Genomic DNA, 17,150 nt, shown 5'->3' on the forward strand with positions numbered 1-17,150 from the left:
GATGCAGAGCTAACTAGGAGCTAACGTCTGGAGAGGTGGGGCTATTTTTTTCACAGTGAGGCTATTTTATTGGATAATATGTATTTCTGGTTGAATAAAACTACATGAAATTGATTGCGTATCCCTCTTTCATATTGTCATTATTGGTAACCGTTTTATAAAAGCAATATATCAGTCCAGTCCGTGGTATATGCTCATTATACCACTCTAAGGGGGAAGAACGCCCCTTAGAGTGGTATAATGAGCACGGACTGGAGTGATATATTGCTTAAATAAACGACGCACACTGGAGATGGGATCCATGTATGGTATTCATGCAATTGTGTCTAATAGCTCTCTGTCAGTTTAAAATGTTTTGTTTTGTTTTTTCCCACTACAGTTTTTTGAAATCTCAATAAAAAACAATTTGAAATAAGTAAAAGACATAAAGACAGAGAAGACGCCTCAGGTCTCCGTCTCACCTGAACTCAGGTTTGACTCCCAGGTCTTTCTGCTGCAGCTCCTGCAGACTCCTGGTGGTTTTGTTGAAGGCAGCGTCCTGTTGAATTTAAAAAAGGCTGAATGTCAATTATCATGATGAGAATATTTGGATACAGTCACATAAAAGAGAGGCTGAGGTTTTAATAAAGGGATAGTTCAACATTTTGGCAAATTGGCCCATTGCCATAATCCCTATAGTCATAGCAGTAGGTTCGTTACCTTTAATTGTCGGTGCAAGCTATTTTTTAGAACGGCGGAGCAGAGCCGTGAGCTGCTCAGAGCTACACTACAGTACGGAGGCTAATGGGATTTCTTGGTTTCCCTCATCAAACTCATCAAATACACAATCCAACAACTCCCAAACGCTCTGGTGGACAAGTTGTGACCTGCACATTCACCACGCTATGAGATAATAACTGAACGTTACCAGACAGAGTTGTTTTAGAGGGAAATACAGAGACTGCTTGATGAACAACTGCCCCTGAAGGCAACGTGCATCAGAGGTTTTGCATGAATTTGCCTCTAAAACAACTCTGTCTGGTAACGTTCAGTTATTATCTCATAGCGTGGTGAATGTGCAGGTCACAACTTGTCCACCAGAGCGTTGTGGAGTTGTTGGATTGTGTATTTGATGAGTTTGATGAGGGAAACCAAGAAATCCCATGAGCCTCCGTAGCGTAGCTCTGAGCAGCTCGCGGCTCTGCTCCGCCATTCTAAAAATAGCTTGCACCGACAAATAAAGGTAACGAACCTACTGCTATGACTATAGGGATTATGGCAACGGGCCAATTTGCCAAAATGTTGAACTATCCCTTTAATGTGGTGAAGGCGCCGCGCTCTGATCTGATCTCCTCTAACTCTCAGATTCGTCATCGTCTCAGATGTTTCATGCATTCCTTCAAGCTTCATTCAGCGCTTTGATAAACTCTCGTTTCTGTCTGCACGCAACATGTGAATGAACTGAAGTGTACGTTTTAAAACGCTCAAGCCAGGTTGTTATTATCTAAGTGCAATAAATGCAACTAAAGCAACATTTAACACAAAGATAAAGATGTTTCGTTGTCTGTTGTGTGAGTGTGGTGCAGCAGAGAGAGCTCAGACTCACCTGACTGGCTTCAAGCGTTCCCACAAAGTTAAAGATTAATTCATGGATACCATGATGAACATACATCTGAGAGGGAAGAACAGGAAGATGAAGAAACATTTTAGTTTCTAACACAGTTTGGAGAAAACAAAGCCACAGTCACATACTTAAAGAAAATAAATAAATCTCCTCTCTGGAGCTCTAGTAAAAACAGGGCGGTGTCAGCCAATCATAAGAGAGGATGCTCTGAGCCTCTCTTATGATTGGCTGACTGTTTTCTAAAGTGATCCAATAAAAATATAAAGCAGATTTCAGAATAAAACACTCAGAGAAACCAAATCCTACAAGTTGTTGGATGGTGTTGTCCAGGTGGTGAGGGGGCGGGGCTTAGTTGTGACATCACAAAGTGACAGGAAGTCCTGACGGCTGGTTTTAAGGCTCAGTTTCTGAATACAGGCTGTGTGCATTTCTCTGTGGACTGAGGCTTTGATACTTTCACAGTATTAATATAGAACCTAGAGCTGCTTTATAATCACACTACACATGGACATCTACCTTTATACTGTATGGAGCTTTAATACAAACATCTACCTTTATACTGTATGGAGCTTTAACACAAACATCTACCTTTATACTGTATGGAGCTTTAACACAAACATCTACCTTTATACTGTATGGAGCTTTAAGTTTCCAGACATTTCTGCCTATTGTTTAAATGAGGTTTAAACCAACTGCGTACCTCAATGTAAATCTACTTAACTTAATTCTAATTAATTCAATCTTCTACTTCTTCTCCTTTCACCTGTTGTTGTGTCATGTCCCACTATCCTGATATAATATGATTTATGTGAATAATTATGGGACAGCTCCAGTAATAAGTGATGTAAATGTGTTTAAATCTTTGCTAACAGGTGCGTTTTTATATATATTATTATTCTATAGTTGTGGTGGCTACAGACCAACCTGGAGATGAAAGGGAAGACTTTAATTTTAAAAACTGTGTGCACATTCGGTGAACTGACCTCCACCGCCTGTTTGAGTAGAGTCATCTGAAGCTCCTGCTTGGCCAGGAGTTTCTGCAGAAAGAAAAGAAAACAACAACAACAGCAGCAACATCCATCAGAGCAGCGAAATAAACCAGAGAAACGCATCAGTCACTGCACCTCAGGATGTGATGCAACTCCACGTATTACTGTGATTAGGCAGAAAATTGAGCCGAGACCACGTCGGAGGGGGGCCCAGCGAAGACAAGTTATGTCACAGATAATCTGGTTAGACTCGTGTCCCAGTTCAGCAGCCAGATCACCGAGAGGATAGGATACATGTTCCTGGAGATGTGGCGTTCACTGACAATCAGGTCAGAGTGAAGCGTTTTTCATACATGACGCCGACATGGTTATATTTTTATGGTCGATACAGTAAAGATTATGAAACTGTAAACTGCATCACATGATAAAAAACTGACCAACTTGACTCTATAACGGTAATTAAGTCCATAAAATCCTGTGATGCTCTTTGATATCAAAACATGTTGAGACAGATGAGCCTCTGTCTGGAGTCTGTTATTTATGGTTCAGTTTGATACGTGTGATAAATAAACCTGGAGCTTTGCCAGTAGAGAGAAAGTTAGCATTAGCACAACAGCTAACTCTGTGTCAAACACTAGCCACCTCCCAATTCAGTGGCAGTGGCGTCAACCGTTGTTAAGTAGGACGGTCTCGCCTTCGGAGCATTTCCTGATTGAACATAATCAACGTCCAAACACTAGACATTTGAAAGTGGCGGCTTTTTTTACACTTCCAACGGCTCCTCGGCTCCTCGTGGCGCAGCCTCAACGTTCAGATAGCTAGCATGCTAGGTGGCTAATAATAAACGGCGGCGCGCAAATAATCTTGGGATACAGGAGTCCACGAAGGATCGGTGAGGTGCGTCCCCCTAGAACAGGTAAAGGACGGCCGGATGTGTCGACCACAAATTGGAGAAGCCTTCAAACTGGGACAAAGCTTAACCGTTAGCATCTTTGCTACGTTTTTTGGCGCGTGCTCACTAAGCTAACTGTTCTGAAAAGTCGCTAACTACACACAGACTTTTCTGAAGAGATGCTAACTGAGCGAACTGCTCTCAAAAGATGCAAACTACGCTAACCGTTCTGAATAAATGCTAACAATACTAATCAAGTTGCTAGAACTAATCTGACGTTTCCTCCTCTCATCACCTTGATGCTCTTTTCACCTGGAGAAAGCAGGTGGTGCACATTTCTCGATGAGGAAGTCGGTTCAGTTTCCAGTTTCAGTCCATGTATGAAAAACGTGTTTTACAACATATTAATCATGAATGAAGGTTTGGACTCACCAGGCGAGAGTCTCTCAGCAGACACTGAAGACATTTAGTGTAGAGACCGTTCACCGAGTCCTGGACAGAAAAGAGAAGAAAGAACGGATTCAATTTTCTACACACATTTTTTAGTCTGTTGAGATTATGTCAGAAACCATATCAAGATTTAAATTTCTCCACATGCTTTGCTTTATAATACAGAGCAGAATGCTGCAGGAATGGTTGATGAGATGAGGAGGTTAAAGGGATAGTAGCATTTTTTTTTAAAGTGGGGTTGTATGATCTACAAATAGCCCATAAGGGACTGTTCGTTATTTATCATCAGTGCCACCGGAGGAATTCACGGGACTTTTTTTTTTTTTACATGACCCCCCTGTCGGAGTCAGTAAATTTTAACATGACCCTGCATTAAGCCTTATCAAAAGATACATGACCCCCCCCCCAGCCATCGCACGTGACATCGCATCACGTAGCGCGTGACACTACATTATTTCATTTTGACAACTATGTGCAACACCTTCTCATCAATCCATGCCATTTATCAGCTGTTATTAAAACCCAACTCATCAACATAATCGCGATTTTGGACCAGCTCACATTACACAACAAGCCATTAACAATCAATCCACACTCAAACCGAAGCAACAATAATGTGAACTGCACTCAACAACGTATTATTACAAGGTTTACGACAGATGACAGACAACCTGGGCTGTGTGCGTGTGCCTGCGTGTGTAGGGAGGGAGGGAGAGAAAGTAGGTAAAACCAGAGACGTAAAACCAGCTAGCTGTTAGCTACCGTAGCTCAGGCGTTGGTCACTCTCCCGTCAGGTAAAAGCTGCCGTTTATTCCTCAAATGTAGTTAATGAAGTTGTAACAGTTATCCATCACTGCTGTTGAATTAGCCGCTAAACTGCTGGACGCTAAAACCGAGGGGGCGTCTGTTTGTTTACAATTCACGAAAGCAACGTGAACGTACGTGCTGCTCAGACTATGTAGAGTTACGCAATGAGGCAGCGTAGCCTCTGTACGGTACAGAAGTTAAACTCACTCACCCATAAAAGACGTGCTAACCCTCGTGCAAAGTCCTCATTGAGTTCTTGGCGAAGCGGTTAGCATCATCGCCTGCGGTGCGGGAGACTCGGGTTCGAAACCCACTCAGGGCAGACCAGAGCAATATAAAATAACGTTGTGATTTAGGGGCCGTTGCTCTCATTGTCATCAGTGCTTGCAGCTTAGAAATGTCCCGTTTTTGTTTTGTTTTTATTTTTTGCGGGCATTGCAGTGTCCTCCAGACAAAAAGTTGAATGACCCCCCCCTCACTGACCTTTTTTTTTTTTAGTGGACCCACCCCTCAACAAAGAATATTATGGCATGACCCCCCCCCATTTTCCTCCGGTGGCCCATTCCATAAATAACGAACGGTCCCTAAGTACTTTAATTGCAGTAGCAGACTCTCTGCACTCCTCCCGTTAGCAACGCCAGCCCATAATAGCCCTGCCCAGAGATTTACAACATACAGTGTTGTGAACAGACCCAACGAAACGGCCTATTTTCATGGCCTAAAAGAGGTTTTACCAGAAAAAAATACACAGTTCCATTGTTCGCTATAATATAATTTTTTCCAGCCCTTCAAAGTGCAGGAAAAACGCAGTTTTTATTTGGACCAAACCAACTGCAGATCGGCGGGCGCTAACCCTGGGCAGAGGAATACGTGAGTTGGTTAGGTCCAAATAAAAACTGCGTTTTTCCTGCACTTTGAAGGGCTGGAAAAAATTATATTATAGCGAACAATGGAGCTGTGTCTTTTTTTTTCAGGTAAACCTCTTTTAGGCCGTGAAAATAGGCCGTTTCTTTGGGTCTGTTCACAACACTGTATGTTGTAAATCTCTGGCTATTATGGGCTGGCGTTGCTAACGGGAGGAGTGCAGAGAGTCTTCTACTGCAATTAAAGTACTTAGGGGCTATTTGTAGATCATACAACCCCACTTTTAAAAAATGCTACTATGATCCCTTTAAGAAATGATGGACAATGATCTAAGAAGACAGAAAAGGAAAAAGTTTGGTCCTACGATGTGGTGTCGGAGTCCCTTCCTCTCCTGCTCCTTGAAGGTCTGACAGAATCCGTGGATGAACTTCTCCAGTTTCTGTGCGTGGCTGCCCAGGAACTCCCTGACGTCCTCCACGCTCTTCAGGCAGTACGGCGGCGGCGGGTTCTGCTCGGCCGAGTTCGGCTCCACCTCCATGGGCCGGGAGATGCACAGGATGCTGTAGCTCTGCTCCCGGTCGTTGTAGAAGGTTTCCTCGAACAGGATCGGGACCGACGCCGGAGCGGGGAAGCCGGATCCCAGCAGGACCTGCCTGTCCTGGATCCTGACCTCCTGAAGACACACACCAGACAATGTAGGAAAATCCTCATGAGTTCAATAATAAAATAATAGACCAATGAAATTAAAGGGACAACGAGGAGTTTTGGAAAAGCAAAGCGTTTTCACACTACATTTATGAGCCTCCGCGCACCGTGAAATCTTTTGACCGGCGCAAGACAGACTCATGTTTTTTTATTCATCAAAAATTAAAGTCAGAGGTTCGAAGACGATCACATACCGTCGTTGTTCCGACTAGAGCACTGTAAAAGAGAGTAACGACACCACCATTGACTCCCGTGGTAAGGGTTTTGCGCCCCGAGTGACAGGATATGGGTATTGCAAAAGCGCCCAGAAAACTCATTCACTCCAATGTATGTGTGTTGCCCACTTGCTTGTAAATTGATGAAAACGGCCGTGTTTTTGTTTTTAGGTGTCCTGGTCATATCAAATTATACTTATAATTTGTTTATTACAAAATATAGATTGAAACATTAATGTATACAGTTTTTTTTGTTGTTGTTTTTTACTCGCCTATGTGTTAATATTCATCTGTAGGATCCTCAATGATGCTATTAACGTGGGTGATCTATAAATGTCCTTAAATTATTGAAAATACCACACTTGCTCATTCACCAACAATGCAGAGTTGTCAGTTCTTGGGCGCTTTTGAAAAACCCATATTCCTCCATCAGGAGGCGCTTCCATTGGACCAATGTGTGTCCTTACTCTCTTTTCCAGTGCTCTAGTTCCGACCATAAACGGCGATTCGGCAGCGTTATTCTCATGACTCGCCGCGAAACCGAAAGTAAGGAAACGCTGGTCGGCTCGTCCAGCATTTCCGCCACCACTAATAATAACAAAATAACGATAGAGACAAAATGATATATTTATCGAAAATGGGCCCATTAACAGGTGTGGGTAGCGGAGATTCATCCACATTAATATGAGACTTTTTTATTGTCGTTCTGCCGATGGAGAAACTCCTCGTTGTCCCTTTAACAAAATTCACAAACTCTGGATTTTAAAGTGAAGGAGACAGCGTTTATGTTGTTTTACTGCTGTTTCCTCAGCTTTATAAACCCATTTTACTTCTGTTTCTTCATTTTAAACCAAAATTCCCTGTGAACACAGTCTAGTCAAAGTCCTCCAAACTGTCTGAGTAACAAGCGTCTTGATATCAAGTTACAATCTGAAGGTTTTCCACATTAAAAATTAGTGGACCTTTATTTCAATATGTCGAGTTGTATTCTTAGATTTTTCCATTCATTTCATTTGGTCGCCTGTTGATAACATCATATTCTCCATGTGCATATATTGTTGTGTTTGTCTGACATGAAGATCAAACTTGACTTTTATTTGGTTTTTAGGTCATTTCTGAGATTCGCCTTTTCCATTGAGTTTGTTTTGGACAGGACGACTCAAGCTCAAAACGTCCTGATGATACAGTAACAACTCCCATGATCCCACGCTGTATCATGATGTCACTAAACACCGTCTTTAGTTCAAGTTAAAGACTGTGCATTTAAAATATAAATAGATTTGGGGATAGCCAATTGATGTTTCCTCCGTTCAATCCTGATTTCGTTGCAACCAATAAGAAACCTCCTGTTTTTAATTTGGGCTTCAGCCAAGAGATAAAAATAAACTTTATTCACGGTACATTTTGTGAACACAAAAATACAAAATGTTTTACGATGATGAAAAAAAAAGAAAAGAAAACAGCTATGTGACTGTAAATGAATGGTCTTGTTTTGATCCCATGTTGCTGTTGTGTGTTGGCCAAGTGACATTAATCAATAATGTCATTAGTTCCTGCTGTGACAAGTCAAAATGTGAATCGGGGCTTTGTTCTGAAGCAGCTGATCCAGTTTTGATCGACCGCATCATGTGTTTCTGAGTGTATCATAACATCTCAGTCAACACAATTAATTCCTGCTTATTGTTTTTTTGGACTCTTTTGGTACTTTGACGGGGATTGTAATTTCAAACCTTTGCGTCCGCCGTCCGGTATCCGTCGTCCGCCGGCTGCAGGACATAGCTGTCGAACTGAGAGTCTGAGAAGCTGCTGACACTCAAACTTCCACAACAAGGAACAAGGACCTGGAGGAGAGACAAAAAAAATAATGTTTCCAAGTTGTTTATGAACCATCTATCAACTTGCAGTGAACTTGGCGGCTTTGAAACGAATCCAACACTAAATCCAATCTCTCCAATTTCTTCCCCATTTGTTTCCTTGTAATTCACTTTTCATTCAGTCTGAGCTGCCCGAGATCTGACGGCAAAATCTCTCAGTGAGGAAGAAGCAGCTCTGGTTTTACTGCATTCAATCAGGTGAAGTGTAAATGTTGATGTTATCATGATGAATCATCTTTTAGGAGCTTCTGTTGAGTGTTTCAACAACTTTCTCTCTGTAGGTGAGTAAATAATTATCAAATAGCTTCATAAGCTGCAAAAACAAAAGCATAAGAAAAGACAAACAAAAATGATTTAAAAAAATTAAAACAGAACAGAACAGGAAGTGTTGGTCTCCAACACTCGTGCAATGTCATACATTTCGCAAGTAAAGCTGCCCATTATCAACGTAACGATGAAAAGAGACCAGCTCATGGATTATGTGTCCTACAGTGAAGTGTAGATGGAGAACGGGAGCGAACCCAGAACAGATCCCTGAGGAACCCCACAGATGTTAAAATAAATAAAACAGGCAAACAAACTGTTCAAACTTTTTTTGTGGTTTTTCCTATCAACTGATATTACATTAAGACGCACAAACACAACTTTAAATTGATTTTAAAGGAGCTATTTGTATGTTTTTGCAATTGCTACATAGCTAACGTTAGCATTTACGACTATTGCCTGTCGGCCGAGGTGAAACATGGAAAGTTCACCATCAAACCTCAGTCCTTTACTCACCATCAGCTGCCTCCAGAGTTGGCTATCAACTTATTTTGCTTCTATTTCTATCTATATTTTCATGTACTAGAATCAAAAAATGAAAATGATCATATTGCACTGTGGCCAAGTACAATATCTCAATCATAAATAACTATAAATATCATATTGTGGTGCTTCGGAGATGCCCAAAACAACAAATAATATACTTCTTGAATGTCTGATACAAGACCCAACAAAAAATCTATTGTTTTGTGAATTAAATAGAAAAATTACCATTTCAACTAAGGCTGTGGTCAATCTCAGATTACAGTCAAAATATGTAATTTTGCTATTTATATAATGTGCTGAAGCTAGCATGCTAACCAGCTAGCCTCAGCCTTCACACACATTGTCTCATCATTTTCTGATACCAAGTCCAGTGCCAAGCAGCAGCTCCTCGGTTTATGTAGGCTATTTAAACCTTTTGTAAACGTAACAATGGCTGCAGCTCTTATCAAGGGCGTGTTTCACAAATCTACTTTAGGGTTGGAAATCTAATATCCATCATCCTTATTCACTCCCTCCATGATCTCACAGCTGGAAAAACCGAACGTCAATCACTCTTACATCCATGTGACAGATTGAAAATCCACTTTATTTACTGAGTCACGAGTTCAGGGTCTAAAACGTGGTCATGATGAGCAGGAGGAAGCTGTAAAACCCTGAGTCGAACGCTGTCCTACGCTGAGTCTTGTGTCTTAACTGATCCTGGGTCAGCAGTCTGTCAGTCTGCTGTGAAACGACTGTGACGAGCTGTAACCGAGTTAGAGACGAGTCCTCGGAGCTGTTGTGTCCAAACATCTGATCCTGATCTGCTGAGTCTCGTCAGCGAGTGATTTTGCAGTTGTCACTTGATATCTGTCGATTTTCAATGCCGTTGCACTTTCTGTCTTTGTGTTTGAAGCTGAGAAAACTCGTTCATCCATCACAACCGAGCATCATGTTCGTCTAATACTGAGTCAGACTCTATCACCTTCCCACCGACAATATAAACATAGTGAAAGCACAGAGGCGTCGGAGAGAGGGGGGGACTAAAACCACAACAAAAAACACCCTACTACTAAAACAGGAAGTGGTCTAACACATAAAACATTTAATTTTATTTTAAAATTAGCCAGAGGAGGTTTCCTTTGTCTCCTGATCTACAAGGTTTGATCTCTGGAGTCAGTCTGGAGGGTGAAACCGGCGGACTAAAGGAAGGTGAAGAAGGTGCAGCCGGTTTCTCAGACAGGAGGAAGCGGCCGGTGGGAACTGCTGCAGAGTTTTGTTGTTACAGGAAACGTTGTGGTCGGTTGGTTCACACCTGCTGCTGCTGCTGCTGTTGGCAGTGGGCGCTGCTAAAACCTAACGTTAACCAGTTCCCATTGTACAATCTACCACTGATAAGATCCTACTTGAGAAATTGAGAAAGTCGACTTCCTGTTTGTTGTTGCGACATTTTTAAATTGAGGGGAAGACTTTTGTGTTTGAAGGCAGAAACACCAATCAATTGTTTTCAATCGACTAGCTAACTAGCTTATAGTTAATTCTGTTTCTTAATTTGTTTTTTTCTCTCGTGATTAAAATTAAAAGGAACAGACCCATGTTATGTTTTCTTTTTTACTTGTGTCCTTATTTTACTAACTCCAAATTTTTTGCAATAACTAGAGAGATCCTGTCCTTTGGGTCACCGGTCAATTACGTTTCTTTTTACAGGAAACAGCCGACACTAATGTACAGTAGAAGAAAGAAGACAAAGTCAGAGGACTCATGTAGCAGCAGAAGACCTGGTGTATCACGTATCAAGTAATCACCTGGATTTAACTAAGATAATAGGTAAGAGCCTCCCATTGGATAATTAGTGCACGGATAATTATGTTTCAGATGGCAACAACTTATTTAACCCTAACTGATGCAGTCTCATTGTTGGAAGACACATCCTGTGGTCGTAGAGAAGATGTTAATCTGTTTCAGAAGAGTCAAATTATTGGCATCAAGCAAATTAAACATCTAAGGAGTTTGCTGAGACTACTAAAATTGGGTTAAGAACTGCCCAACGCATTATTAAAAACTGGAAGGACAGTGGGGAACATCTTCAAGGAAGAAATGTGGTCCAATGTGAACACAGAGTCCAGACCTTAAAGGGATTTAAGTTCAACATTTTGGCAAATTGGCCCATTGCCATAATCCCTATAGTCATAGGAACTGGTTCATTACCTTTATTTGTCGGTGCAAGCTATTTTGAGAGAGAGGCGCCAAAATGTTGAACTATCCCTTTAACCCCATTGAGAATCTTCGAAAAATTAACGCAACTCTGGACGGAAATAAATGTGACATTGCAGAAGCTTATTGAAACAATGCCACGGCAAATGTGCGCCGTAATCAAAGCTAAAGGCGGTCCAACAACATATTAGAGTGTGTGACTTTTTTTTTGGTCAGGCAGTGTATTACGTATCACTCAACTCTTCTGCTGTTAAAGATTATTTATTTTATTTCATTTAACCTTTATTTAACCAGGCGAGCAAATTAAGAACAAAATTCTTATTTTCAAGTGCAGCCTGAAGGGGAAGGGGGAGGGGAATTAACAACGTCATTGAAATACGTTTTGATTCAGAGACCCCTAGTGGCCGAAATTACACACTGCATTTAAAGTGGTGTCGATAGAAACAAAAAAAAAAGCAGAAAGACTCCACAGTCTGTGTCTCCTGTTTCACATTTCAGCCATGAAGCTGTTTTCTGCTTTGTGTGAGGTGAACTCCAGGAAACGTTTCCTGCGTTCTCCTGCTATCTCTCACGTCCACCCACAGAAACCAGCAGCCAGGAAACTCTGACCGGCCGCGACCAGGAGGAGCTGTCAGTCAGGAATCTAAAGCCCAGTCTGAGTTCAGAGGACGACGTGGACGTGTTGGGACAAAGCTTAAGCCTATTACACTAAGTCGGCCATCTTGGCTCCAAAGAGGTGGTGGTGAGGGATGAGCATCTTTAGAGTTTCAACGATGATGCTACTTTTATTTATGGTTTTGTTTAAAGCAGAAGTAAGCGATCCGGTGGCTTTGGCTAACTTCCTGTCAGCCGATGGAGTTAGCAGTCCCCGCCCTCGTCCCTACGTCACCACATTCACGCGCATCCCTTGGCTGCACACACAGAGAGGACCGCCCCTTTATGCCGTTCTCTCTCCTCATTGGATAAAGGTTGTAGGATACAAGGAAAGTTTTCTCCTCGGCTCAGAGCAGAGCAGAGTGACTGACAGACCCGTGTTTCAGACCAAACACTCTATGTAAGTGATTGCTGTCGGAAGATATAACTATTTAAGACTTATATTAACACAAATATTCAGCTTACTTCTGCTTTAATAACATGTTTCCTGGACAAATGTCCGGTGTTTAAACCAAACATAAAAAAAGAGAAACAGGTGAGACTCACGATGCCGTGGAGTTCGGCCACGCGGCTGCAGAGGTCGGGTCTCTGCTTCTCCAACGCCAGGTAGAAAGGATTCTTCAGGATGTTCTCATCATACACAGCCATAAGGAGCTGGAGGTCTGGATCCTGGAGGAGAAGAAAAAGAAGATTATTGAAGCTCCATGAGAAGATCTAAAAAAAAAAAAACATCTTTATGTAGCCTAGTTTTCCATCTCCTCTCTCAGCTTCTCTCTGGAGCTCTGGTAACAGCCAATCAGAAGAGAGGAGGAGCCCTGAGCCTCTCTTCTGATTGGCTGACTGGTTTCTAAAGTGAGCCAATAAAAATATAAAGCAGATTTCAGAATAAAACACTCAGAAACCAAATCCTGCAAGTTGTTGGATGGTGTTGTCCAGGTGGTGAGGGGACGGGGCTTTGTTGTGACATCACAAAGTTACAGGAAGTCCTGACGGCTGGTTTTACAGTGTGAAAGGGACTGGGTTTTATTCGTTTATAAAGTTTGTATTGGTCTTTCAGCCCCTTTCATCACTGCACACTTAAATGTTTTGGCTGATCTGTACATATTTACTTTAATCACTGTTAAAGTTTTAATTGTTTTATGACACTTTTTTAAAATTCTTTTGCCTTTTTCTTTCCTACTGTATTTACATGAGCTCAACGTTGGAGTTTCTTGTGTCCTGGACTTTTTTAATTTATCTTTTGTAAGTCTCATCTCTGCCTGGATGTATTCCCATTTCCCAACTTCACATAAAAGATGAATGAATCTCTGTGGACTGAGGCTTTAATACTTTCAGAGTATTAAAATAGAACCAGAACTTCAAATAATATCAATATCTGAACTTTAATAAGATTTAGTTCTTGTACAAAAAAAGAAAGAGAGAGAGAAGAGATAAGGAGAAATTTATGGATTAAACTATTAATACCCACAAATCCCCATGCAGACAGGAACTGATGGATAAATAATGTAATATATAAATAATACGTTTCCAGACAACAACAACATGTGGAAATACTGGACATTTGTCAAGAACTGAATTAAAGCCGATTACTGAAAAATAAAATAACATAAGAGAGAAGATCTTGTGATTTGCACATGTTGTTGTTTCTAAATTTATCTCTGAAGACACAATTTTTTCCCATAATTTTCTACCAATTTGTTGTTGATTCTTCTGAAAATGATTCTTCTCAGAGCTGCAGCTTCTGTCACAGGAAAAACCTCCGACTGTCTGCTCAGAGAACGAGGGTTTAATCTTTATTCTCTGTTTCACATCAATGTTAACTCACAACTGCAGGTTAATCAACATCATCATCCTTTAAACATGTTTATTTTTATTTTTTACAGCTCATAATTGTTGTTTCTGTAAGTCATCCTTCCCATCTTTTCTTTTTACTATTAATTAATGTACTATTAGTGTTATTGTTATGTTTTTGAGGCTGCAAAAGGACAAAAAGATTCTCAAGTATTTGTATTAATGTGGATTAATTAATTAGTATATGAATGAATATGATTGTAACTACTCTTGTTTCTCTCTTTCTTTCTTATGTTTGTTTGGGATGGATTTCAGTTTTGTTTTAGTAGTAAGACGACAGAAACTCTTATTAAAACATGATGTTAAATAATGATAGTAATGTTCTTGAATGAAAAGAGGTCAGGAGAATGAAGGCGAGACGAGCTGCGGCGCCTCGGGGTTCGAACGATGGTGTGATTCCTCTCGTGAGACGGAAACGTGTGACCTCGTCTCCATCCCAGAACAAAGCTCAGACACAGAGACTCTGGGATGCAGAGTGGAGCTGAGACAAGACGTCCCACTGTGTCTCTACTGTCTCTACTGTCTCTGCTGCTCTTCATCCTCATGACTGTTAATGGACACGAACACCAGCAACTCAACATGAGTCAGTTCAGCCTCTCTGCAAACTCACCAACAACCATGTGGTTCAGTTCATTAAAGGGATAGTTCAACATTTTGGCAAATTGGCCCATTGCCATTATCCCTATAGTCATAGCAGTAGGTTCGTTACCTTTAATTGTCGGTGCAAGCTGTTTTTAGAGCGGCGGAGCAGAGCCGTGAGCTGCTCAGAGCTACGCTATACGGAGGCTCATTATGGGATTTCTTGGTTTCCCTCATCAAACTCATCAAATACACAATCCTCGCTCTGCTCCACCGTTCTGAAAATAGCTTTCACCGACAATTAAAGGTAACAAACCTACTGCTATGACTATAGGGATTATGGCAATGTGCCAATTTGCCAAAATGTTGAAATATCCCTTTAAGAAAAACTCAAAAACTCCTCAGACGTTACAAAGTCACAGACCGCTGATTCAAACAAACAAAAAAAACTGCAAATTTGCGGGGAAATTTTTTTGTTAGATTAAAAAAAGATTACATTTTGCAAGAAAAATACAATATAAAGGATATTCTCTGACATTACAAAGTCACAGATGTGCAGGAAAAACTTGGAATTTTTTTGAAACAAAGCTCAGATATTCTCTGAAATGATAAAGTCCGACATTTAGCAAGAAGAAGCTGAAAATTTGGGCGTCAATCAACGAAGGACACGCGTCTCCACATCTGTCCAGGTGAGACAGCCACAGATACACCACGTATCAGTGAGGACGTGAAACACAGGTCAGTTACAGTTACAGAGTAAACTGTCTGAATTATTGGAGTATTTTCTCATTTCCAAGTTTTTTTCTTGTAAATTTGTAGCGTTAAATTTGAAAATTCAGGCTTTTGTTGTTTTGTTTTGTTTTTTTAAACCTGTCCTGGCCCTGATACGCTGTCATCCAGATGCTGTGGATTTTCCAGATGTGTCAGTAACAGTGAGTTTGTGTCAACGACGGCCTTTGTTCTTCAGGATTACACTGATTCACTGAGCTGGCACTTTGTTATGAACAAACAAGAGTCGTATAGTTCATCACACTGACTGATGTTTGTCCACCGTTTGAGTTTGTCAATGACTCATGAGGCTGCAAATCCAACGGAAAAACTATAAAATAGAAACACAAACATCATAAAAAAGCATTTTACTACAAGCTGAGATGTGATTTCCTGGATTATAATAATCAGATTGACAGACACAGAGTCCACAGTCGAGCTCAGAGCTCAGCGAGTCTGCAGCTGATCCAGGGCCAGCTCATGTTGCCGAGCGACGTCAACAGAAAACCAACCTGACTACACACACTCAGCACTGTGAACCATCAGACAACAACACCAGAATATAAACTACAAAGACACCATCAAACGAGTCAGTCTGAAGGCCTTCAAAGTAAAAGCCCTACATAATAACCATAAACACTATGACAGATTCCTGCTTTTATTTTGTTTTAGGAGCTTCCTGGATCTGACCTGCGACTTGATCGACCTGTGGTTAGGCTTATTATAGTTCACTAAATCTAAAACTAGTTTCAAAATATTCAAACTTTGACATTTTTTCCCATAGGAATACATTGAAACAGTCTTCAAACTGTTCAAATCTTCTCCTTCTTTGAACTTCAACTGCTTCAACATACTTTCACCTACAGACTTCATTCCACTTTTAAAACATTCACAAAACTTTCAAGTATTCACATTGCATTCAACTTTTTCATATCTTCTACCATTATTGATCAGTACCCTTCAACAGTTCATCATCATCACTATGACAGGTTCCTGCTTTTGTTTTAGGAGCTTCCTGGATCTGACCTGTGGTTGATCTACCTGTGGTTAGACTTATTATAGTTCACTAAATCTAAAACTAGCAGTGAAAAAAAAGGTTAGTAGAATGAAATAAAAACAAAAATGACAAGAACTAAATATAAACTCCAATGAACAAAGCAAAACTTGCTCAAACTAAAGTCCAGTCAGATAACGTCAGCTTAGATGTAGCTAGTTTCCTTAGAGACGTCTGAAGCGCAGGAAGAAAATGCCACAGCTCAACATGGGACGACTTGGAGTAAGACGTGATGGGAACATTATGGGATGCAACGAAAAGGGAAAAATCCCACAGATTTCAAAGTTCATCTTCAGAGTCTGACAGAGGCCGGTGCCTTCAGACCGAAAAAAGTCGGTTCTCAAGAAAAAACCAAAAAATAGTTAGTAATAGTTCTTTCCTGGGAACGGTGACGTCATCATCAGTGGGCGTGTCCTATCCTATTCGAGGCCGTGAAGACGAGCAGCGACTACAACCTGGAGAAAAGTAATTTGTCGTGGTCCGCTGAGAAAAAGCAAAAGTTTGGTGGAGGTTTGAGCGTTAACAGAATTTCAAGAAAAGTTAGAAAGTAGAACGAGAAAGAACAAGTTGGATGAACTTCACTTTGGAGCTGAATAATAAAGTAACTGAGTGAAGTCATTCTGATCTTTGAACCAGAACAAATACTAGTTAATAAACTTTAAAAAAAAACTGAAAAATGAGACAGAGACAGCAGAGTGACGTCCTCCCACTTATAGTTCAACATTTTGGCAAAGTGGCCCATTGCCATAATCCCTATAGTCATAGCAGTAGGTTTGTTACCTTTAATTGTTGGTGCAAGCTATTTTTAGAACGGTGGAGCAGAGCCGTGAGCTGCTCAGAGC

The 17,150-nt window shown here is 40.9% G+C and overlaps 1 protein-coding gene across 2 annotated transcripts in view; it reads right to left on the minus strand.

The window, feature by feature from the left end:
- The window catches only part of ankrd27 (ankyrin repeat domain 27 (VPS9 domain)), a 68,617-nt gene that overhangs the window by 47,643 nt on the left and 3,824 nt on the right, over positions 1–17,150 (minus strand). For both annotated transcript variants that reach the window (XM_085780182.1, XM_085780181.1), the window contains exons 2-8: positions 12,603–12,725; positions 8,256–8,366; positions 5,970–6,278; positions 3,917–3,976; positions 2,587–2,640; positions 1,586–1,651; positions 462–538 (exon numbers count right to left, since the gene is read on the minus strand). In XM_085780182.1, the coding sequence (XP_085636308.1) occupies positions 462–538; positions 1,586–1,651; positions 2,587–2,640; positions 3,917–3,976; positions 5,970–6,278; positions 8,256–8,366; positions 12,603–12,704 (779 nt within the window). In that variant the 5' untranslated portion in view covers positions 12,705–12,725. The remainder of the gene's footprint in view (positions 1–461; positions 539–1,585; positions 1,652–2,586; positions 2,641–3,916; positions 3,977–5,969; positions 6,279–8,255; positions 8,367–12,602; positions 12,726–17,150) is intronic.

The sequence above is a fragment of the Trachurus japonicus genome, chromosome 6, assembly GCF_045865225.1.
Source record: "Trachurus japonicus isolate A0001 chromosome 6, Traja_1.0".
Classification (NCBI taxonomy): domain Eukaryota; kingdom Metazoa; phylum Chordata; class Actinopteri; order Carangiformes; family Carangidae; genus Trachurus; species Trachurus japonicus.